At 43.4% G+C, this 25022-nt stretch overlaps 1 protein-coding gene across 12 annotated transcripts in view; it reads left to right on the forward strand.

Moving 5' to 3' along the window:
- PTPRD (protein tyrosine phosphatase receptor type D) overlaps nucleotides 1-25022 on the forward strand; it is a 1064164-nt gene that overhangs the window by 649397 nt on the left and 389745 nt on the right. For 7 of the 12 annotated variants that reach the window (XM_030194294.1, XM_030194298.1, XM_030194302.1 and 4 more), the window contains 3 exons: nucleotides 8984-9571; nucleotides 10008-10105; nucleotides 16588-16847. In XM_030194294.1, coding sequence (XP_030050154.1) covers nucleotides 8984-9571; nucleotides 10008-10105; nucleotides 16588-16847 — 946 coding nt within the window. Of the gene's footprint in view, nucleotides 1-8983; nucleotides 9572-10004; nucleotides 10106-16587; nucleotides 16848-25022 lie in introns of all 12 variants that reach the window. The other 5 variants (XM_030194293.1, XM_030194296.1, XM_030194299.1 and 2 more) reach the window with 1 other exon arrangement.

Below are 25022 nucleotides of genomic sequence, written 5' to 3' on the forward strand. Positions count from 1 at the left end.
GGAGTCCAGGCGGGCATCGACTTCTCGGCACTGCCATCGAGGACGTCGTTCCTCGGCGTCAAGGCAGGCTCAGTTTCAGACTGCTCTCAGAGATGTCTTGTCCGATACTGAAGATGAGTGTTCGTGGGAGGAAGAGGAGGATCCCAGGTACTTTTCTTCTGATGAGTCCTATGGGATTCCTTCTGAACCTTCCCCTCCACCAGAAAGGAGATTTTCTCCACTGGAGAGTCTATCCTTTACCTCCTTTGTCCGGGAAATGGCTGCGGCTATTCCTTTCCCTATGGAAGTTGAGGATGAGCCCAGGGTTGAGATGCTCGAGGTCCTGGATTATCCTTCTCCACCTAGAGAGGCTGCAATGGCTCCTTTGCATAATGTACTCAAGGAAGTCCTTATGCGAAACTGGTCATTCCCTCTGTCTAATCCTGTGATCCCAAAAAGGACTGAATCCCAATATCGGATCCACAGGGAGCCTGGATTGATGAAGTCTCAGCTACCTTACAATTCCATGGTGGTGGAGTCCGCTCTCAAAAGGGCCAAGAGTACTAGGGACTATGCCTCGGCGCCCCCAGGCAGAGAATCTAGAACCTTGGACTCTTTTAGGAGGAAGGCGTATCAGGCCGCTATGCTCGCTGCCAAAATCCAAACATACCAGCTCTTCACGAGCATCCACTTGTGGAACTCGGTGAGGCAACTGTCTAGCAGGCCAAGCCTTTCACCAGGTGGTCAGGCAACAGAAGACATGCCGAAAATTCCTGGCCAGGGGTACGTTTGACACTTTTGATGTAGCAATCAGGATCACTGCCCAAGTTATAGTGATGTGCAGACTCTCATGGCTGCATGTCTCTGACCTGGATCATTCGGACCAGCAGCAGATGGCGGATGTTCCCTGCCGGGGTGATAACCTTTTTGGTGAAAAAGTAGAGGATCTCGTTGACCAGATCAAGAAGCACAATGATGCTATGGATTCTCTCTCCTTCTGGGCGTCTTCTGCTACTATCTTCTCATCTAGAAGGTGTTTTGGAGGGAAGAGGAGTGCTCCCTATTCCTGTGCTAGGCGTAGGTACACTCCTGGTTCTTGGCAGCCTATCCAGGCTCAGTCCCAGCGTTCTCATTCTGGTCACCAGCGTGCACCTCTGCGGCTCCACAGCAAAAGCAGGGGATGGGCTTTTGACTGGCTCCAGTTCAGCATAGCCTCAGTAAACGTGTCTATGCCGGATGACTTGCCTGTTGGGGGGGGGGGGGGGGGGGTCATATTTTTTCACCAAAGGTGGCCTCTCATAACCTCCGACCGGTGAGTTCTTCAGACTGTCCGGTCAGGATACACCCTCAATCTGGAATCCAAACCTCCAAATTGTCCACCGGGAGCTCATTCTTACAGTTCCCAGCACAAACAGGTACTTGCAGAGGACCTCTCCGCCCTTCTACAGGCCCAAGCGGTCGAACCCGTTCCACCAGGGGAAGAAGGGCTGGGATTCTATTCCAGGTACTTCCTTGTGCAAAAGAAAACAGGGGGGATGCGTCCCATCCTAGACCTAAGGGCCCTGAACAAATTTCTAGTCCGAGAAAAGTTCAGGATGGTTTCCCTAGGCACCCTTCTTCCCATGATTCAGGAAAACGATTGGCTATGCTCGCTGGACTTAAAGGATGCTTACACCCACATCCAGCTCACAGGAAGTATCTTTGATTTCGGCTAGGAACACAGCACTTTCAGTACCGTGTACTGCCTTTCCAGATTGTTTACCAAATGCCTAGCTGTAGTCGCAGCGTCACTACACAGACTGGGAGTGCATATGTTTCCTTATCTCGACGATTGGCTGGTGAAGAGCACCTCGAAGGAGGGTGCTCTGGAGTCCATGCAAATGACTATTCAGGTGCTAGAACTACTGGGGTTCGTCATAAATTATCCCAAGTCCCATCTCACCCCAGTCCAAAAATTGGAATTCATTGGAGTCCTGTTGAACACTCAGACAGCTCAAGCTTATCTTCCTGAGGCAAGGTCGGACAACTTTCTGTCCCTGGTATCCATGTTTGGATCATCTCAGTAGGTCGCGGCTCGGCAGATGTTGAGACTTCTGGGGCACATGGCATCTACAGTTCATGTAACGCCCATGGCACGTCTACATATGAGATCAGCCCAATGGACCCTAGCCTCCCAGTGGTTTCAAGCTGTGGGGGATCTAGAAGATGTAGTCCAACTGTCCACCAGCTTTCGGAATTCTCTTCAGTGGTGGACGATTCGATCCAATTTGACCATGGAGCCACCATTCCGCATTCCTCAGCCAGAGAAAGTGCTGATGACAGATGCATCTCTCCTGGGGTGGGGAGCTCATGTAGATGGGCTCCACACTCAGTGAGCCTGGTCCTTTCAGGAAAAAGGTCTGCAGATCCACCTTCTGGAATGAAGAGTGATCTGGAATGCTCTAAAGGCTTTCAGAGATCAGCTGTCCAACCAAGTAATCTTAATTCAGACAGACAATCAGGTTGCCATATACTACACCAACAAGCAGAGGGGCACCGGATCTCGCCCTCTGTGTCAGGAAGCCGTCCAGATGTGACTTTGGGTGTCACGGCATGTTTCTCCAAGCCACTTATCTGGCAGGTGTGAACAACAGTCTGGCCGACAGACTGAGCAGGATAATGCAACCTCACGAGTGGTCACTGAACATGGGTGTAGTCCGCAAGATCTTCCGAGCGTGGGGCACCCCCTCGGTGGATCTTTTTGCCACTCAGATCAATCACAAGGTCCTTCAGTTTTGTTCTAGGCTTCAGGCCCACGACAGACTAGCGTCAGATGCCTTTCTCCTACATTGGGGGACAGGCTTTCTGTATGCGTATCCTCCCATACCTCTCGTAGGGAAGACTTTGCTGAAACTCAAGCGAGGCTCTGGAACCATGATCCTGATTTTCAACCTTCTGGCCAAGTCAGGTTTGGTTCCCTCTTCTGGAGTTGTCCTCCAAAGAACCGTGGAGATTGGACTGTTTTCCAACCCTCATCACTCAGAACGAGGGGTTGCTTCTACATCCCAACCTCCAGTCTCTGGCTTTCACAGCCTGGATGTTGAGAGCTTAGAATTTGCCTCCTTAGGTCTTTCAGAGGGTGTCTCCCAAGTCTTGCTTACTTCCAGGAAAGATTCCACAAAGAGGTGTTACTCTTTCAAATGGAGGAGGTTTGCCATCTGGTGTGACAGCAAGGCCCTGGATCCTCTTTCTTGTCCTACACAGGCCCTGCTTGAATACCTTCTACACGTCAGAGTCTGGTCTCAAGACCAACTCCGTAAGAGTTCACCTTAGTGCGATTAGTGCTTATCATCGCCGTGTAGAGGGTAGGCCTATCTCTGGATAGCCTTTAGTTGTTTGCTTCATGAGAGGTTTGCTTTTCTCAAAGCCCCCTGTCAAACCTCCACCAGTGTCATGGGATCTCAACGTTGTTCTCATCCAGCTGATGAAAGCTCCTTTTCAGCCACTGAATTCCTGCCATCTGAAGTACTTGACCTGGAAGGTCATTTTCTTGGTGGCTGTTACTGCAGCTCGTAGAGTCAGTGAGCTTCAGGCCTTGGCAGTGCATGCACCTTATATCAAATTCCATCACAACAGAGTAGTCCTCCACACGCACCCTAAGTTCCTGCCTAAGGTGGTGTCAGAGTTCCATCTGAACCAGTCAATTGTCTTGCCAACTTTCTTTTCCTGTCCTCATACCCACCCTGGCGAAAGCAGTTTGCACACCTTGGACTGCAAAAGAGCATTGGCCTTTTACGTGGAGCAGACAAAGCCCTTTAGACAGTCCGCCAAGTTGTTTGTTTCTTTTGATCCCAACAGGAGGGGAGTCGCCATCGGAAAACGCACAATCTCCAATTGGCTAGCAGATTGCATTTCCTTCACTTACGCCTAAGCTGGGCTGACTCTGGAGGGCCATGTCACGGCTCACAATGTTACAGCCATGGCTGCTTCAGTGGCTCATTTAAAGTCAGCCTCCATTGAGATTTGCAAGGCTGCAACGTGGTCTTCAGTCCACACATTCACATTTCACTAGTGCCTTCAGCAGGATACCCGATGTGACAGTCGGTTTGGGTAGTCGGTGCTACAGAATCTGTTCGAGGTTTAGAATCCAACTCCACCCCCCTAGACCCATTTTTGTTCTGTTCCAGGCTGTACTCTCAGTTAGTTGTTTATGGTTTCAGGTCAATCTATGTTATGTCCTCGACGTTGCGAGGCCCAATTGACCAATGTTCATTGTTTTCAGTGAGCCTGGTTGCTAGGGATACCCCAAATGTGAGAACAAGCAGCCTGCTTGTCTTCGGAGAAAGCGAAGATACATACCTGTAGCAGGTATTCTCCGAGGACAGCAGGCTGATTGTTCTCACAAATCTGCCCACCTCCCCTTTGCAGCTATTGTTTGTTTATTATTTGCTTTTTGATTAAACTGAGCGGGAACACTCACGCTACGGGCGGGAAGATGGTCGTGCATGCACGGTGCACGCTGCATGTGCGCTACAAGACTCTGGCAAGATTTTTAAATATTTTGCTTGCAAAATGCCTGTTCCGGGGCCGACACGGACGTTGACCCACATGTGAGAACAATCAGCCTGCTGTCCTCGGAGAATACCTGCTAAAGGTATGTATCTTCGCTTTGCATTCCTTTGTAAAAGGACCCCTCAGTACATCAAGATTCTAACAAATGTATATAGCAACCAACTTTATCATGCTAAACACAACATATATTGGGCTAAACTCTATATATGGCACCATAAATATCAGCACTGAAAAAAGCGCCATTTTCCAATTAAATCTAGTGTCAATAATTGCTTGTTAAAAAAGCCAATTATTGGCATTAATAGGCTTGATATTCAAATTTGTACATGCAATTTTTGGTGACTTTTATGGAATTAGGGGGATTACCCCTCCTTAGACACTGTACTGGTGGTGTTTAAACACCCACTGCAACCACACAGCTGGCACTTTTGCAAGTGGAGCAACATAGAACGGAGAGGGTCAAAGTATACAACACAAGCAGTTCAGAAAAAAAGCACAATGGGCTTTCAAGAAAAGAAACAAGCAGCACTGAATACATAAATAGTTGTTGTGCAAGAAGTAAAATCTCTGAACAGTGAATATCCATTCTGAAGACAGGAAAATAAATTTCTAGTGCGGAACAAACTTCCAGAAAAAAACAGGGAGATTCTACTTCTTGCACAACAACTATTTATGTATTCAGTGCTAACTGGTTGAACTGACCCCCTGAGGCAGGTGTTAGTTTACGCTGAAACACGGCCCATGTTGGGTCTTAATAGAGCACACTTTTTTCCATTCCTTAGAGCCTATTGTGATTTTTTCTGGACTACCTATGCAAGTGGACACATTCATGGCCATTTTTCTGAATTTCTATATTGTTTTAAGACTTATAATTCAAAGGGCTAGATGCAGCATGAATAGTTTGGTGATGTCAAGTATATATTAAAAATATCCCTTTACCAAGAGTGCAGTGAGGTTTAAATCACCAGTAAATACAGAGGGATTTGTGTTTTCTTAGAGGATTACTGCCAGCACCTCAACCTTGATTTTCAAATTCTTGTCTTGCTTTTTACTCATCAGCACCTGTATTGCTATGGTGGTCTTGTCTCATGGTCATTACATATAATTCACCCCATGGTCTGTGGATTAAGAACCTTTCTCGGATTTTAACACTTTTTTCTTGTCCATTAAAGCATGCAGTTACGCTGAGCGATACAGAAGTTGTGCATCCTGTGTTCTTGCCCAACAGCCTTATTCAGCAGTACTTTTCCATAACTATTCCAAAACTATCACCCATTATTTTCAATTCAATAGTGCTCTGTTTATAAGGGCTCTCATGTTGACCAGACTGAAGAAGTTTATACTCTGCTGTTTTTCTCTAGAGAAAATGTATTTTGTTAATAGCCAGCTGCTTCCTCATTTTTTTTCTATTCTTTTTCAGATGTAGCAATTTTCTTGCATTTTTATAAGCACTACCGACAAACCAAGACTCAGCCATGAGGGCCGTTACTAGAATAAAAACAATTTATCATACACATTTTTTGGAGGCAGCTTTCAGCAGCCTCTCCCTTAGAAATCCAAAAAAGTATGTATGTATTCTATTTCTGCGTATTCTTCTTTTCCTGCATATGCTGTACTGGTTTCAAAACTAGTTATAATACAAAGAAAACTATGCCTTGACATAGCTATCTACACTCTCTCTTCTGCTTCACAATTGGGCATAACCGATAGTCAAGAGAGCAATCTCAGTATATCAGGAAGTCTCATCACATCGCAGGCTAATGGGCTGTGCCATGCTATGCTATTCAGAGAACAGAGAGCTGAATATGAGCATGTTGATGAACAAAAGAGAGTTCTGTATTTTTAAGCCATATCCCCAGCAGAATGGAGCCAGGTTCACTTATTTCATGTCTCCTGGAAAAGTTTTTATTACATAAAGTCTAGAGTTTGTCATAATACATTTTTAAATTAGGTGGAAAACAAAGCATTCTGCCTGGCTTATAAGACATGTTCAGAAAGCATCAATTAGTTTGCTTTGAGGGGTTTTTTTTTTTTGCCATAACAGGAAAAAAAAAGTTCAAAATATTGAGTAACTGTCAAGTACATAGTATACGTTCACTCAGCATTAAAGGTTGATAAAATCAAGTGTTGTCAACTCCAGTCAAGTAATTCCCTCTCGTTTATAAATTAGAATTTACACATTAAGGACTAGATTCTATTTATCATGCCTAAACATTTAGCACTGAAATGAAATTTGCCTAAGCGCATTCTATAAAGTACGCCTTTAGAATAAGCCTAACAGTTATATAAACACAAAAGGTGTAAGGGCACCAGATGACATGTGTATATTTACATTTTAATCCTTACATATATCTCTGCCCCCCCCCCCCACCCACTACTTAACAGCAAGGTATAAAAAAAAACCTCATGTTTGACTTGGTAAAAACATAGGGCCTGTTTTACAAAGGCTTGCTAGTGTTTTAGTGTGTCTCTAGTGTTTAATACACGATAATGATTAGCACGCCTTTGTAAAAGACCCCCCATAGTTTGCATCATAGAAAAAGTCCTTAATGGTAAAATATGTACAATAAAGCTTTGTAGTTTATGCAAGACAGTGATCAATTTAAATTCCTACACTCAAACGACTCTATAAAGTGTAACAGCAGTATACTCAAAGCAGAGTGAAAGCAGTTTCCATGTAGTGACATGCTGTTCCGAAAATACCCCAAAATATTTGCCTCAATTCTACAAACAGACTCTAAAGGCAAGACAAGCCTACTTTTGAACCTGATCTGCTGTTGTGTGTTCGTAAACCTAATTATTGCCAGTTAAGTACTTGTTAATACGAATTAGAGTGTTAAAACTCAATTGATTAATTAGTTTACATGCGGATCTGGGATCTGCTTCCAAATTTGGGCAGCCTAAACAGAGCCAGGGGTAAGTACAAATCAGTTATAGCTAACATAATTTACACTCTCCATTTGTGCTTAATATTCTTCCCTACGATAAGATGGTTGCATATGCTCAGTAAAGTCACAATAGATGGAGAAAATGGATGTTGGGAAACATTTTTAAGAAACTGGTGTTTAGCTACCATGGATGCACATTTCAGTTTACAGTCATCAACTTTGAGTCACAACAATCCATTTCTACATATGTACCCATTACTCTACTATACATTGTCTGTCTCAACATGGCGATATGTGATTATCTCTGAAAATGTATGAGGTCCAGTGAGGAATTGTCCTCTTGGACATTTGCTCTCCTAGTGTTGGTACAGTGTCCTAGTGCAAGGCTCTTACCCCAGTCCTTGGCACGTACACAGTTAGTCAGGTTTTCAAGATATCCACAATGAATATGCATGAAATAAATGTGCATATACTGCCTCCATTGTGTGCACATTTGTCTCATGCATAATCCTTGTGGTATCCTGAAAACCTGACTGGCTGTGTGTGTCCTGAGGATTGGCTTGAGAACCTTTGTCTTAGAGACATGTCTTTAGCATTTGTTCTACAAAAGGAAAAGAAAAAGTAATACTATAAAATGTGCTTGTTTTTATTCCAGTTTCATACATTACTAAATTCCAGTTCTCCATTTATAGAATTTCTTTCATGGGCAATCATTTTTAGGTGATTTAAGGTGTGTTTTTTCGAGAGCTGGTTGTGTTTAATTTTGACTATTTTTACTAACCCCCAAATTCTACAAATGGTGCCTTTAAGTTGTGCGTGTTAATTTGGCCGCTCGACCAAATTGCACGCACAACTTAATTGATTAACAAACCAGTCAGCTCAATAATTGGTACTTAACAACCAATTAGCGGTACTAATTGGCTTTAATTAGAATATATACACACAACTTTCTAGGCGTATTCTATAAATCCGTGCATGGAAATTCTAATGTGCGCAGTTGAAATATAGGCATGGCCATGGGCGTGGAATGGCCAGCTTGTGGACATTTCAAAAAAACTATGCACACTATTATAGAATACACCTAATCTGCACCTAAATTAGGAGCAAGTATTTAGGCCTGGTTTTATGTGGCTTAAATGGGAGTGCCTAAATTTTAGTCGCAAGAATAGCACGTGAGCATTCATCAGCGGTCTTTTGTTTTGTGAAGTTGTTTGTATTAATGCTGATCTGCAATAGTAGGCATTTAGCATCTGAAGCTGTTATATATCTACAGTCTGTGCAGTGACATGTTTACAGCTCACTGTATTCCACAATAATGTTTTCATTTCATGTTCCTAAGCTCAGTTTATACTCATTGGGTTGTTTTCATGCTGTTGACTGTATAGTAGAGGAAAAGCCTTCAGGAACCCCAATGAATTTATTGCAAGAGTAAATATCCAAAAGAAAATGCTGCTTATTGGCACACCCTTTTAAAGCAGGTCTATGAGCATTACAATGTAGTTATGTTAATTTAAATGGACATTTGCTTTAATATTAATAATTATTATAGTAATTTTATGTTACAGTTCCAGGAAAACCCCATCTTGTGATTAGCCATACACAGATGAACACTGCCCTTGTGCAATGGCATGCTCCAGTTCAGACCCTTGGCCCCCTGCTGGGTTATCGTTTGAAATTTGGCCGCAAGGACTTGGATATGCTTAGGACACTGGAATTTTCTGAGAAGGAAGATCATTTTACTGCCACAGACATCCACAAAGGAGCCTCCTACATCTTTAAGCTCTCAGCTAGAAACAAAGTGGGTTTTGGAGAGGAGACAGTGAGAGAGATTTCTATCCCAGAGGATGTTCCAAATGGATTCCCTCAAAACCTCCATTCAGACGGTACAACTTCTTCATCTGTCCAGCTATCCTGGCAGCCACCCATTTTATCAGAGCGCAATGGCATTATCACTAAATACACCATTCTTTACAAGGATATCAACCTACCACACCATCCAGTTGAGTTGCACATTGTTTCTGCAGATACCAGCGTGATGCTCACTGGGTTAAAACCAGATACCACGTATGATGTAAAATTACGTGCCCACACAAGCAAAGGGCCCGGTCCATTTAGCCCAAGTGTCCAGTTCAGGACACAGCCAGTGGATCAAGGTAGGATTTGTCTGCTTATGACCTTAACATTGAAAGGAATGTCAGTCTTTGGAGATCAGTGTTTTGGAACCTGTAAATAAAACAGATCGTCCCATTCATTTTAATAGAATCGGCAAATCCAAAAGGTAAAGTACATAATTCTTAACATATTCTGGATTCCTTAGTATTCACTTGTCCCATACCCAACAAATGTGGCTAACATCAGCTTAATACCTACAGGTAAGGAAAATATAACATGACTTGTTGTAGTAGAAAGTCTAGTTTTGTAAAATGTTACTAGAGTGAGCAATTTCCAGGCGAGAGAAATGTAATTCTGAACACTATTTCCATTTTTGCCCCAATCTAAAAAAAAGTTCAAGACTGCTTGTTTGGAAAGGGGACAACGTGGCAAATTCCAAGATATAGTGTAAATACAATGTTCTTAATTTTCCAGCAGTGTTTGCAAAAAATTTTCATGTCAAAGCTGTCATGAAGACTTCGGTACTACTGTCTTGGGAGATTCCAGAGAATTACAATTCGACCATGCCTTTCAAAGTAAGTATCTTTGATGTTCATATTCAAAGCAGATAGATGTCTTAAAATTATCTGCCAAAAACATCCAAATCCTTATTTTTGAAAGTCATAATTTGGATGTTTCACACTACAATTCATCCAAATAACAAAGGTGCATGTTGTGGGTGTATTTTGGGTGACACTAAGGATGCCCCAAAAGTAGAAGTCTAAGAGATTTTCAAATGGGAAGAAATGTCCACGTCTAAAAAGAAGGATGTTTTTATTTAGACCTGTTTGTCATATCCGAGTTACAAAACGTTGCTCTAATTGAGCAGCTGACCACTGGAGGGATTAATGCATGACCCCTCCTTGATCTCCTAGTAGTTTGCTGTCTCTCTCCCTCTCTCCTGAAAGTGAAACTGGAAAGGAAAACCAGGCTCTATGTCAGCTACAGGTATTATGGCCCTTCTGAACAAAGTAGCAGCCAAGTCAGAGGAGTTGCCTAGTGGTTAGTGCAGTGACTGAACCAAGAGACCCAGGTTTAAGTCCCACTTCAGCTCTTTTTAATAATTCTGAGCCTTCCAGAAACAAAAAATACCTCCTGTACCCAGTGGTGTGCTGGAACCAGCTTGCTAGAGCCTGTTGTTAATTTTGTATAAATTTTGTGAGTTGCTTGTTGAACCCTCTAGCACAGTTCGTGGACCAAGAAGAAGTCACAGCAGGTCACTTCCTCCTCCTGCAGCAGCTTAGAACCAACTGTTTATGTGAACCGCAATCCCCCAGTTCACATAAACAGTCAGGTCTAAGTCAGAACAGGAGGAAGAAGTGATTAGTGACCTTTTGTTCAGCAGGTCACTTCCTCCTTGCCATAGCCAACGGGGGAGGGGAAGAGAGAGTGTATTCCTCTCTTTCACCCGCTTGCGGTGTGGCAGCTAAGCCCCCCCCCCGCCCCCCCCATGTTTTCTTGTTGTAAAGGCATCTTTCTGCCCTCCAGAGTTCGTCGCTAGCAGTAGCGTTTCACACACCACTGCTGGCGCCACTTCCAAAGCCTTCCCACCACCGCCGCATTCAACCCTTGTGTCAATAGGAAGTTATGTCATTGGAACTGAGTGCAGCAGCAGGAAGGCTTGGGACCAGCTCTGGCAGCAGTGTGTGAAACACTACTACTAGTGGCAACCTTTGGAAGGGAAAAAGGTACCTTTACAGGTAAACACGGGAGTGGGGGGGCAGATGAGGAAGAAAGTGCTGACTTGCAGGATGGGGGATGGCAGGAGTGGGACACGGCTGCATCAGGCTCCTCAGAAGAAGGGCTAAGGTCAGCCACATGAAACTACATGATACATAGATTTCAAATGGGGTGAGTTTGCCATGGGGTGGAGGACTTGGGGGTAAACGGGCGAGTGTGCCATGGGAAGGGAGTTTTGGGGCAGACAAAAGAGGTGAGTGTGCCATGGGGTGGGGGTGATTCGGGGGCAGAGTTAAAGAGTGAATGTGTCATGATTGGGGGGTGAGTGGGGGGTTTGGGGACATTCGCCTTGACTACTGCAACCTACTCCTCACTGGCCTCCCACTTTGCCATCTATCCCCCCTTCAGTCCGTTCAGAACTCTGCTGCACGCCTTATCTTCCGCCTGGACCGATATACTCATATCACTCCTCTCCTCAAGTCACTTCACTGGCTTCCGATCAGGTACCGCATACAGTTCAAGCTTCTCCTATTAACCTACAAATGCACTCGATCTGCAGCCCCTCCTTACCTCTCTACCCTCATCTCCCCTTACGTTCCTTCCCGTAACCTCCGCTCTCAAGACAAATCCCTACTTTCAGTACCCTTCTCCACCACCACCAACTCCAGGCTCCGCCCTTTCTGCCTCGCCTCACCCCATGCCTGGAATAAACTCCCTGAGCCCATACGCCAGGCCTCCTCCCTGCCCATCTTCAAAGCCTTGCTCAAAGCCCACCTCTTCAATGTCGCCTTCGGCACCTAACCAACATACTTCTATTCAGGAAATCTAGACTGCTCCAACTTGGCATTTCGCCCATTAGATTGTAAGCTCTTTTGAGCAGGGACTGTCCTTTTTTGTTAAGCTGTTCAGCGCTGCGTAACCCTAGTAGCGCTCTAGAAATGTTAAGTAGTAGTAGTAGTAAAGTAAAAGGGTGAGTGTGCCATGGGGAGGGAGTTTGGGGGCAGACAAAAGGGATGATTGTGCCATGGGGTGGGGGTTGGCAGCAGAATAAAAGGGTGAATGTGCTATGGGGTGGGGGGTTCCCGGGGTTTCCTTCTTACTAAGCTTGGTAAGGGAAGGACAGCGATGCTCTAGGTGCACCAGGTTTTGTTTTGTTTTTTTTTGAGGGGGGAGATAGAGATAGAGCCTGTTGTTAAATATTTACCAGCACACCACTGACTGTACCTAAATATGTAAGACATCTGCAAGCATGAAAGCTATAGAAGTGGTGTACATTTGTGTATAGTAGATATTTTTCAGGTCCTCGAAGGATCATATTTATTTAAAAAGAGTTCTAGTGGGGTTTGAACCCGTGCTCTTTGGTTTATAGTCCACTGCACTAACCACTAGGCTGCGCCTCTGCTCTACAAGGATGTTTGGATGGCCATATTTTTGAAAATGATGCCAGATAGACATTCATGTCCCTGTTTTTTTTTGTCATTCAAAAGTTGGTTGTTTCACTTTCTAAAATAGGTATTCATTTTGGACGTTTTCAGTGCAAAAATGTCCATCTCAGCCATAAATGAACAGGAAGTCTAGATGTTTTTCCTGTTTTATGGATGTGAGCTGTCCAGCTTTTTGGACATTATAAGCAGGATGTTTTGTTTTTGTTTTTTTTACTCAAGAAATTTGATTCTCAAATTCTGATCCAAAGCAGGCAGTATATCAAAATAATTTCATTAGTAGCTTCCCCTTCGTGAATCAAAAATGTTTTAATCAAAAATTTGATCCATCTGTATATAAAGAAATATGGTTTGATCTTAAATGTTAAAATATACGGAATGGTAATATTTGGATGGCAAAGCATAGTAAGGATCAGTCATACTGAGGATTAAATAGAATACTAATCCATCCAGTCAGAAAATCCCCTTTCGCATTTTTGTAAGTGATATTATGGAAGGACTTTTGTAAAATGCTTGCTATACTACATATGACAACAAAGTCTGGATAGGGTAGACAAAGATGGGGTGGGGGAAGCATAAAGCAGTAGATGTACTAAAGTGTACTGCTGTATTAATGTATGCAAATGCTATTAATGCACATGGTAGTGTGTAAGTTTTTGCACTTACTGCAACTTAATAGGAAAAGTTTGGTGTGCTAAATGCAAAACTTGTGAGGAAAATGCACGGGCATGCTCAGCATCTACCCTACATTATGCATACAGGGCAGAGACCGTACTGGTACAGTGTTACATGCATTGGCAGAGAGCATGGGAGCAATCATGCTGTGTGCCAGTGCATGTAATGAGGTGGTGGCCTAAGTTTAAAAACCCCCAAAACCAACCCAAATAGGAAACTGCCATGGAGGCACAACTCGAACCCCTACCCCAGCCAGCATCCCCCCACCATCAAGAGACTCTAGTCCAATCCCCTTTGCACAACCCCTCATTCCAATCCTCCTCAAGTCCTCCTTTAAAAGACTCCATTTCAAACTCTCCAAAAAGAGCAGATCCCTCCATTCCAATCCTCCCAAAGAACCCACTGTTTACTAAGCTGCATTAAGCAGTTAGCGCGGACCTATGCTAACTGGTACTGCACATTAAACCAGCCAATTGTAAAAAGCTTGTGCTAGTAGCTTAAAACGGGTAGTGGTGGGTTGCAGGACTGACAGGGGTGGAGCAGAGACATGGCCGGCCATAACAGCTAGCAAGAAGGTCAGTGCTGTATAATGTTTTGATGGTCTATGGCTCAAGAGATAATGTTAAGTGCACTAAGCATGGTTCAAGAGGTGGCATTAAGTGCCCAAATTAAGAACACTGAGGAAGTCCCCCCCCCCCCCCCCCAAGACTTACCTAGCAGCCTCTCTAGTAATCTAGTGGTCTGAAACAGGAGCAGTTCTCCTGCACTCCCAGCGCAGCCGTGGCTTCAAAATGGCACTGATGACCCTTAAACACGACTGCCATTTTGAATACAGGGCTGGGATAAGAGTAGGGGAGAACTACTCCTGTTTCGGACCACTGGACTACCATGGAGACCCCTGAGTAACTCCCAGGACGTCAGGGTATTGCTTGGATTTGCTTTCGAGGGGTGGCTTTGGTAGGCCTTTGAGGGAGTATCAGAATTGGGGGGAAGGGGGTCTGCTTTTCAGGAAGGGACCAGATCGAGATGTATGATTGAGGGGGGTTTCTGTGCTGAGTGAGAAAGATCAGGGGGAATGCACCACCATGGCTTCCTCACTGCTCTTAATTTGAACCATGCTTAGTGCATTTAACATTATCTCTTGAGCCATAGACCATCATAACATTATACAGCACTGACCCTCTTGCAAGCTGTTATGGCCGGCCATGTCTCTGCTCCACCCCTGTCAATCCTGCAACCCACCACCACCCATTTTAAACTGCTAGCAACAGCTTTTTACAATTGGCTGGTTTAACATGACGTAGCAGTTAGCAAAGGTCCATGGTAACTGCTTAATACAGCTTAGTAATCAAAGTGTATTCTAAAACAATACGCATAACTTAATTGGTTAACTAGTTAATCAGCACTGTTAATTGAATGTTAACAAGCAATTATCACTAATTGGCATTAAGATTTACGCACACACCTTGCTAAGCATATTCTGTAAAATGGTGCAAATAAATTCTAAGTCGCATAGTTAAAAAGGGGGGGGGGAGTGGCCATGGGTGGGGCATGAGCATTTCTAAAATCTATGTGTGCTGTTATAGAATACACCTGCTCTATTCCTAATTTAGGCATCTGGATTTACGCCAAGTAAAAGATGGCATAAATGGCCATGACTAAATTTGGTTGCATGGAGAGGTGCTCGGGGTTATTGTATATACCATGCGGAAATTTAAGGCTATTCTGTAAAATTTAGGTGTACTCTGTTCTGCATGTAATTTTCAGATGCCATATATAGAATCTAGCCCTTACCTTCTGCTTTTACGTACCCCTTGCACATGTAAATGTTCAGAGTACTAGCACTTATGTGCATAAGAGTCCACTTACCTGAGAAGTGCCAGCAGGCCACCTAAGCAGTGTTCTGTAATAGCACCTGTAATTGGCATACCCCCGGATTCTATATAGTGTGACTGAAATTACATGCGCAAATTTAGGCACAGTTCCGATTTATGTGCACAATTTAATTGAATAACGGGCCAATTAGTGCCAATAATTGCCTTTTGATTATTGATTATCGGCACTAATTATTGGCACTAATTAGCTTTAATTAGGTGTTACGTGCATAAAGTTAGGCGCATGATCTTCACCTAAGATTAACGTGTGGTCCGATAAAGGGGGCACGGAAAGGGGACGGTCATGGACATTTCGGGGTGGGATGGGGCTCTGGTTATGAGTTATGCATGTAATTACAGAATAAGGGTGCTCTGCGTATACATTTAGGCGTAGGCATTTGCACCATGTTTTTGTTGGCGCAATGGTTGCGCCTAAATTTATGTGCCATCATAACACTTAATCATTGTTCTATAAACTGCACCAAACTTTAGGCGTGGCTTATAGAATACCGCTTAAGCAGAGTTTTTTTCTGCACTGATATTTTAGGTGCCATTTACTGAATCTACTCCATAGTGTGTAAATGTGTATGTGTGTGTGGAGGGGGGCAATTATATAGGTAGAAGATGGGCAGAACACAGGTAGGACTCCCACTTACGCATGTAACTTACCAAAGACTGGCAGTTATACATACGTAGTTATATAGTCACACTTATGCCAGGTCTTTGGCTGGTGTAACTGCATGCGTGTAAATGATGAACATGCCAATCCCAGTTATGCTAGTATTCTATACTGGAATCTAGGCAATCACCCAAGTCCCGACAGGAGTAGGAGAAAGGCGTGTGTGGCTGTGTCTGCTCCTCCCTTAGAGGCTGGGGAGAAGTAGACACAGCCACACAGGATTCCAAATTAGGTTTGGCTTCATGGCCCATGGTTTGGCTGGTAGGGGTCCCGAAGCCCCGCCAGCAAAAGCCTTCCTCCAGTGCTGTTCTCCATTGCATTGCCTGCCCTGTGGCTGCTTCCCCTCAAATGCCCCCCCCCCCCCATTTTTGAAGTCTGGCTACGCAGCAGTCCTGCCCCAGGCCTGGCTCAGTCTCTCAGCGGCCCTCTGCTGCAGTGTTTTAATGTAATGCATGTCACTTTTAGTACATTTCCTAAAAAAAAATGAACCCCCCCCACTCCCCCCCCCACACAAAACAGTAATAGATATATGTTCAATAATATTTTCGATTCTAAAGTTCTAAGAAGGATTATGTGCAATAGTACCTAATTTGTCTTCTGTAGCAGTGATTGTCAGGCTGTTTAAAAAAAAATACCTAAATTCTAACCAAAATCATATAATGGCTTAGATCCTTTATGACGATGGCAAGATGTTTGTTGAGGTGGACGGCCGAGTTACTCAGAAACTCATCACCAACTTAAAGCCAGAGACTTCTTATTCCTTTGTTCTGACAAACCGGGGGAACAGCGCTGGAGGTCTCCAACACAGAGTGACAGCAAATACTGCTCCCGATGTATTGCGTACCAAGCCTGGTTTTATTGGGAAGACAAACTCCGATGGAATGATAACTGTTGATCTTCCAGCAGTACCTGCAAATGATAAAATAAAGTGAGTCCAATTGTTATGAATTGGTACAATTTCAGAAAACCAAAATGTGTTAGCCCAGGACAATGTGGAAGTAATACAGTATTGGATGTCAAGTAGTACAGCCTACACAGAAGTGTTTGTTGCTGAAGTGGTTGGCAAATCTCTCTAGGCTAATACTAGGATGTAAAAAAAAATCATTGATGATAGCAGGACTGAACAGTATCTAGCCAGAAAATGTGTTTTCTATTGTGGTAGCATCTCCTCTTTCTATCGCCAACAGGGCTACGTTGTAGTTAAAAAAAAATATTAATTAGAAAAGGAAACTGAAAATGGCTGAGAATAAAGGAGAGAATATATATATATATATATATATATATATATATATATATATATATATATATATATATATATATATTTTATTTATAACATTTGTATCCCACATTTTCCCACCTATTTCCTATTTGCAGGCTCAATGTGGCTTACACAATTCCATAAGTGGTGATTACCAGTTCCGGATAGGAGAAATACATAGTTGGGGTAAAGGGACAAATTAGGTTAGGTAACAAGAGGAAAGTTCATCCTATGATAAGAGCTAAAGGTAATAGGTAATATATTTGCAATAATGGTTGTAATGGCAGAATCAGTTGAAAGGTAGTGTGGAAATCTATAACTTGGAAGAAGCACTGACTTTTTATCCATCCCCTTTTCAAACATCTAAGTCACCCAGTCATAATAGCTCTGACAAAATAGCTCCGACAAAAAAGCCCTGAGAAAACAGCCTTGTAACAAAATAAAGTTTGACAAAATGGCCCCTCCCACAAAATAGCCCCTACACAAAATAGCCCCCTTAACAAAACAGCCCCCTAAGAAAAAATAACACATCACAAAAAATATGATAAACTACAACTGAAATCTTCACTGATAAAGACTCCTACCAGCATTCAATTGCATAAAGCATATATAAATAAACAAAATTCTATAGCTACAAACTGGTATTCATGATCTGTTCTGCTATTTAAAAAAAACTATTCTTCCATCAACATGCTAATCAAAAAAAAAACAATAATAGTCATAATTTTCGTAGTCTTACCAACCATATCCTGTTTGGCAAGGTAAGATTATTAGGAAAAAATGCAGTCCCAGATTCTGGGCAACCTAATCGGGCCCTTTTGTCGGGGAGCTAACTTGTCAAGGGTTTTTTTGTGGGCAGGCCATTTTGACAGTGGCTGTTATGTCAGGGACTATTATGTCAGGAGCTTTTTTTGTTTGGAGCTTTTTTGTCGGGACTATTTTGACCAGGTACCAACATCTACATAAACACATCAGGAAGGACCTTGGAGGTGGTATTACAGCTACAGAAATGCTAGTAATTGCTGAGTTCCAGATTTAGGCATTACATGAAATGAACCTGTTAAATATGGAAGAAGAAAGTTAGAACAACGAACACTGTGCTGCTTCTAGGCAGTGGTGTATTTAAACTAGGAGTGTCTGTTACATATGTGTCCTTTGTCTCACCTGGCCCCCTGCCCTCACCTGGCTAGTGGCAACAGCACTCATAGGCTGCCTATGGCCTGTACCGGAACTTCCTCCCTGAACCATCCCACCCCTTCTGATGCAACTTCCTGTTTTGTGAAGAGCGGGACGGTTCAGGGAGGAAGTCTTGGTGCAGGCTGCAGGCAGCCTACGAGTGCTGCTGCCACTACCTGGGTGAAGACTGCAGCAGTTAGGATTTTACCCCCATGTAAAAAGAAATTCCTGGATACGCCACTACCTCTAGGGAAATAAAGTAGAACGTTTTTGAGCTCTACTCATGAAGAAGTTATCAGATTTATCAAAAGTTAGTTGATCGTTCATGGAAATTGTTCTGTGCTGACTTAAAATAGAGATACCATCAGAGAGCTGACAGCATATTGCCATGAGGGATTAGGAAAGAGAGAGAGAGAGAGTTGCCTAGAAAACAAGATATATGGTCCCATCACTGAGTGTTATTACTCTAGTTCCAACCATTCTTGTTTTGTCTGTATGGTTCCCATGTGTGATGTGAAGGAAATGGGAAGGAAAATGATCAGGTCGTTAACTGTAGTGGGAAGGGTGCAACCTGTCATTTCTCAGGTGTTTTTTTTTTAAGCCAGGTTTTGCAGTAAGCAGTTTCTTATATATCATCTCTGAACCTGATATTCAAAAAGCACGTACACATTTGAGAGGTAATTATATAAAGTAAGCGCTAACATTTACATACCAGTTATTGTGTAAATGTTCAGAATACTAGCATATATGTGCTTACGTCGTACACAAGTGCATGCCAGATATGTGTCTATGTATAATTATGCACATATCTTTTGTAGCTTATATTTGATAGGTGGGCATGCACATATTTACACGTTTAACTTATGGAATAATATATAAGTTATGTGTATCTCAATGGCACTTAAATGCACACGTACCAGTTCTGTGGCTGGCCTAAGTGTTCACTCTTAAGTGAATATGTCCGGTTACACTAGTATTCTATAAAGGAAAGTAGACACCTGCTTTCTTTTCTAACATAGACACCTATCCATTATGGAATTTGACCCCTTGGTAACATGCTGAATATCAGTTAAAAAAAAATTGTGGGAGGCTTGTTTGTAGGCTAGTCCAGAAGAAGTACTAATTATACGTACAATTGCCGATATTCATGGCTTCTGTCTGTAGTCTACATAGAAGCCTTAATTCCTCTTAAGTATTGAGTTGTGCAGACTCCTCCATTGGTTGGGGGAGGTGCAATATCGCACTTTCATCACTTGCAATCTGCTTGTCTCTTGCAATTGAATGCACAGTTTCATGGTGGAAGACTCTTCACAGTTCAAAGCTGCTTCATGAGAATATTGTTCAGCACTTCTACTTATAACTTGTACATATAGTTATTTGAGTACTTCTACAAGTATATTTAGTGGTGCTTGGTATCTGTGTAGTGCTGCTGGATATACAAATAATTTGAAACATCTAGATTAGGTGTTCCAAATTATTCCCTTAACATCCTACTTCATATGGTTTTGCATATTTTTAATATGGTGAGACACTGGGTAACATCTGTCTATGTGCAATGACGTACATATGATGTGTCAGTTCAGCACATGAGCACCCTGCTGAGGACATACCTGCATGGCTTCAGTGGTGACTGTGGAGCTGAAAGTTGGAAGGAGAATATGCTGCGGCATTAGAGAGAAGCAAACAGACAGTCAGGCTAAGGAAAAGATGCTAGAAGACGATCCATGAAAACCTACAGGATCTGAGGCAGTAGAGGAGGCCAAAGCTTTAAATTAAAAGGGGACATTGGGTTAGTCAGGTTGGGGGCAAAGAGGTATGACAATCATCCACATTTAATTTAGGTTGGGGGGGAGAGGCAGGGAGGAGTGTGCTGGATTTGGCCTGTGCTGGTGGAGGATAGTTGGATCTGGTGAATCTTCAGTGGTGAGAAAAAGAAGCAATGACCATCAGTAGGAGGGATGATAAACAACTCAGTAGTCTACCAGATTTGAAGATTTATTGTAAATTCTAATAATATAGCAAATAATAATGGCATAGAATGTGAGTAAGAGGAAAGTGATGCATGTTGGAAAAAGGAACCCAAACTATAGCTAGATGATGCATGGTTCCACCCTAGGAGTCACTGCCCAGGAAAAAGATCTAGGTATCATCACTGATGATAGGTTGAAACCATCTGCTTAGTGTGCAGCACTGGCCAAAAAAGCAAATAGAATGTTAGGAATTATTAGGAAAGGAATGGAAAACAAAACTAAAAAATGTTATAATACCTTTGTATCGTGCCATGGTGCGACTGCACCTCAAATATTGTGTACAGTTCTGGTCACCGCATCTCAAAAAAGATATAGCAGAATTAGAAAAGGTACAGAGAAGGGCGACAAAAATGATAAAGAGGATGGGATGACTTCCCAATCAGGAAATGCTAAAGCGGCTAGGGCTCTTCAGCTTGAAGAAAAGATGGCTGAAGGGAGCAGGGCCACAGAGAGACTGGGCCGGGCCCGGGGCAAGGCTGCCCCCGTGCCCCCCCCCCCCCCCCGAGGTCGTCACTGCCATGCCACAGTCCCCACCGACCCCCCCCCCCTCCATCCGCCACCGGGCCGGGCCCCCTGCACTCAAATCATCACAGCGCCTCACCTGTCACCTCGCTCCGTGACTGAAAGCGCAGCAGCGGCAGATCAAATTTGCCTCCCTTCGGGCCTTTCCTCCCTGTGTCCCGCCCTCGCAGAAGTTATATCAGACGAGGGTGGGACACAGGGAGGGAAGGCCCGAAGGGAGGCGAATCCAATCTGCTGCTGCTGCACTTTCAGTCACGGGGGTGACAGGTGAGGCGCTGTGATGATTTCAATGGTGGGCTGGTGAGATCGGGGACACGCTGTCCCTTTTCAAAATTGCCTCAATGGATAAATGTGCAGTGTTGTCACTTTGTTATCCACTGTGTAATTGATTGCGTTCTTCTCTGTTCCCATGTTGATTCACAGATTGAAATGAATTGACCAAGAGGGCATAATATAACAATTTAAATTTTATTCTTTATGCTGCAGGAAAGAGTTAATTTCCAGCAAAGTATTTCTGGCTCCTGTATTATCTTGAAATAAATATAGGATCCAGCAATATGACTCTCAGACACATTTCTCATTTACAGAACATTTTGTCGTTCTTACCAGGAATTAGCTGTTGAAACTGGTAAGCACTGTTCAAAGATCTGCCAAAACCTGTCTGTCTTAAATTATTGAACTAGAGTATCTTGCATTTAATAGTGCGCAACTGTCCAACTGCTACTACAATATGTTACGTTATTTCTCAAAATTGTTCATAAAGAGACAAGGAAAAACCTGCAATGGTATGTGAAAGATCCTGTTGGAGGTTATCTGTGGTAGGCTTACAGGGACTGCTTCAATGAAGGTATCTGAAGAGACTTTACAACACACATATGAGTAGATCATTTGTTCCTTAATGGGAGCTTAACTCTATTAGTGGAAGTAGTTGATGCCCACAATGAAAATAATGCTGATAAAGAAAATCTACAAAATGCAAAGTGATACATGAAACCTTATAAGTCATTGGCTTAAGTCAGAGGGTATAAATGAGTGGCACCTTGACTTAGTAGCTTAGGGGTCCTTTTACTAAGGCGCCCTGAAAAATGGCCTGAGATAATGTAAAGGGACAGGACAACACGCAATCTTCATCCAATCCAACCCTTCACTTACTACTACTACTACTATTTAACATTTCTAAAGCGCTACCAGGGTTACGCAGCGCTGTACAATCTAACAAAGAAGGACAGTCCCTGCTCAAAGGAGCTTATAATCTAAAGGACAAAAAAGTGCAGTCAATCAAATTGGGGGCAGTCTAGATTTCCTGGATAGAGGTACAATGGTTAAGTGCCGAAAGCAACATTGAAGAGGTGGGCTTTGAGCAAGGATTTGAAGATGGGCAGGGAGGGGGCTTGGCGTATGGGCTCAGGGAGTTTATTCCAAGCATAGGGTGAGGTGAGGCAGAAAGGGCGGAGCCTGGAGTTGGCAGTGGTGGAGAAGGGTACTGAGAGGAGGGATTTGTCCTGTGAGCGGAGGTTATGGGTAGGAGTGTAAGGGGAGATGAGGGTAGAGAGGTAATGAGGGGCTGCAGATTGAGTGCATTTGTAGGTTAGTAGGAGAAGCTTGAACTGTATGCAGTACCTGATCGGAAGCCAGTGAAGTGACTTGAGGAGAGGGGTGATATGAGCATATCGGTCTAAGCGGAAGATAACACGGGCAGCAGAGTTCTAACGGATTGAAGGGGGGATAGATGGTTAAGTGGGAGGCCAGTGAGGAGTAGGTTGCAGTAGTCAAGGCGAGAGGTGATGAGAGAGTGGATGAGAGTTCGGGTGGTGTGCCCGGAGAGGAAGGGGCAAATTTTGCTGATGTTATAGAGAAAGAAGCGACAGGTCTTGGCTGTCTGCTGGATATGGGCAGAGAAGGAGAGGGAGGAGTCGAAGATGACTCCGAGGTTGTGGGCAGATGAGACGGGGAGGAAGAGGGTGTTGTCGACTGAAATAGAGAGTGTAGGGAGAGGAGAAGTGGGTTTGGGTGGAAAGACAATGAGCTCGGTCTTGGCCATGTTCAGTTTCAGGTGGCGGTTGGACATCCAGGCAGCAATGTCGGATAAGCAGGCTGATACTTTGGCCTGGGTTTCCGCAGTGATTTCTGGTGTGGAGAGGTAAAGCTGGGTGTCGTCAGCATAAAGATGGTATTGGAAATCATGAGATGAGATCAGCGAGCCCAGGGAAGAGGTGTAGATTGAAAAAAGAAGGGGTCCAAGGACAGATCCCTGAGGAACTCCAATAGAGAGCGGGATGGGGGTGGAGGAAGATCCATGAGAATGTACTCTGAAGGTACGGTGGGAGAGATAAGAGGAAAACCAGGAGAGGACAGAGCCCTGGAACCCAAATGAGGATAGTGCAGCAAGAAGTAAATTATGATTGACAGTGTCAAAAGCAGCGGATAGGTCGAGGAGGATGAGGATGGAGTAGTGACCTTTGGATTTGATGAGTTATACCTCATACGATCACTATACAACTTTGTATTTGTTATCCACCGACTGGGCAAACGCCTTTGAGCCTGCAAATAGGTTGGAAAATGTGGGGTACAAATGCAACAAATAAATACATAAATAAGTGTGTGTTTTGGATGCGTGCAGATCCATTTTTCAGCGCACCTGTAAAAATGCCTTTTTTAATTTTGACCGAAAATGGACATGCGGAAAAATGAAAATTGTCATCCATTTTGGGTCTGAGACCTTACCGCCAGCCATTGACTTATTAGTAAGGGTCTATGCGTGTCATATGGCTTTTACTGCCCGGTAGCACCGTGCGCCAGAAAATAAAAATAATTTTTTGGCATACATAGTGGAAGCACATCAAAAATGAAATTATTGCCCAGCCAGGTGGTAACTTGAAATTGGCGCATGTAGGCTTTTACGCGGCTTAGTAAAAGGTCCTCTTAGTTACCAACGTGAAACACCATTAAGACATGCTATTTTACCACTCACTCATGCTATTTTTGCAGAGGTCCCATTTTATACAGTGAGTCCTAGATACTAATAATGGGTTAACAGTAAAATAACATATATTAATGGTAACCCATGTGTGTGTGTTTGTTTGTTTTTAATATATATTGTGGGATGCAAACAGTGCTGACATTTGATCAGATACAATAATCATCACAAAACTGTTTATGCAAGCAATGATAAACTAAACATCAAATAAGACACAAAGACAATGTTCACAACCTATTTTTGAATAACAACCCTCCCTCTTCCCATCCTTACAAAATTCACCCATATAGTCAACTATCACTGATCTCCTCACAGTCCATGTCAATAACTCCACCCCCCCCCCCCCCCCTTAGGGGTTCTTTTACAAAGGCGCGGTAGTGTTTTTCGCACACGCTAAATGCTAGAGGCGCCCATAGGAATATATGGACATCTCTAGCATTTAGCGCACACTAAAAATGCTAGTGCGCCTTGGCATCATGCTAGATGCAATAATGGAAGATACCATACACTGAACATAACATGAGATTCCCAATTTCAGTTCTGCTCGCTTCCTATCCTTCTCTCCGTGCACGCAATTATGTATTTCATGTTACATATAATCGTCTTTTGCCAAAAAGATCTCAACTTTGTCCTGCTGGTACAGGTCCATTTCTAGGCTGTCTTAGTAGCTACAAGGAGAGGTGTGTAAAAATGACATTAGGCCTTTTTTATTATTAATTTAATTCTTGCCTTCCATAAAGCACTGACTGGCACTAAAGTACACATGTTGACATAATGTCACATAGGGGCTCTTTTACAATGCCACGGTAGAGCTGCCGTGATGTTGACGTATGCCAATCTGGCACTGCCGCCGGCCTACTACTGTGGTAAAAGGGGCCTCAGTGTGCACCAATTCCACGCGCTGACTACTGCAGGGCCTCGTTTACCGCAGCTTTGTAAAAGGAGCCCACAATTTGTTGGTAAGCATATGCAGAGGCAGAGTTCGCAAGTAGGCATGTAGATTATAAAATTTGCTAATTTATGCAAATACTTAAACAGTCTAGTTGTAGACAGTTATACCAGCTTGAGATCAAGTGTACATCTCTGCATCTGCAATATAAACATAATTTCTGCGGTTTACACTACTATTCTGTAAAGGTA

Source organism: Microcaecilia unicolor, chromosome 2 (assembly GCF_901765095.1).
Source record: "Microcaecilia unicolor chromosome 2, aMicUni1.1, whole genome shotgun sequence".
NCBI classification, from domain to species: Eukaryota; Metazoa; Chordata; class Amphibia; order Gymnophiona; family Siphonopidae; genus Microcaecilia; species Microcaecilia unicolor.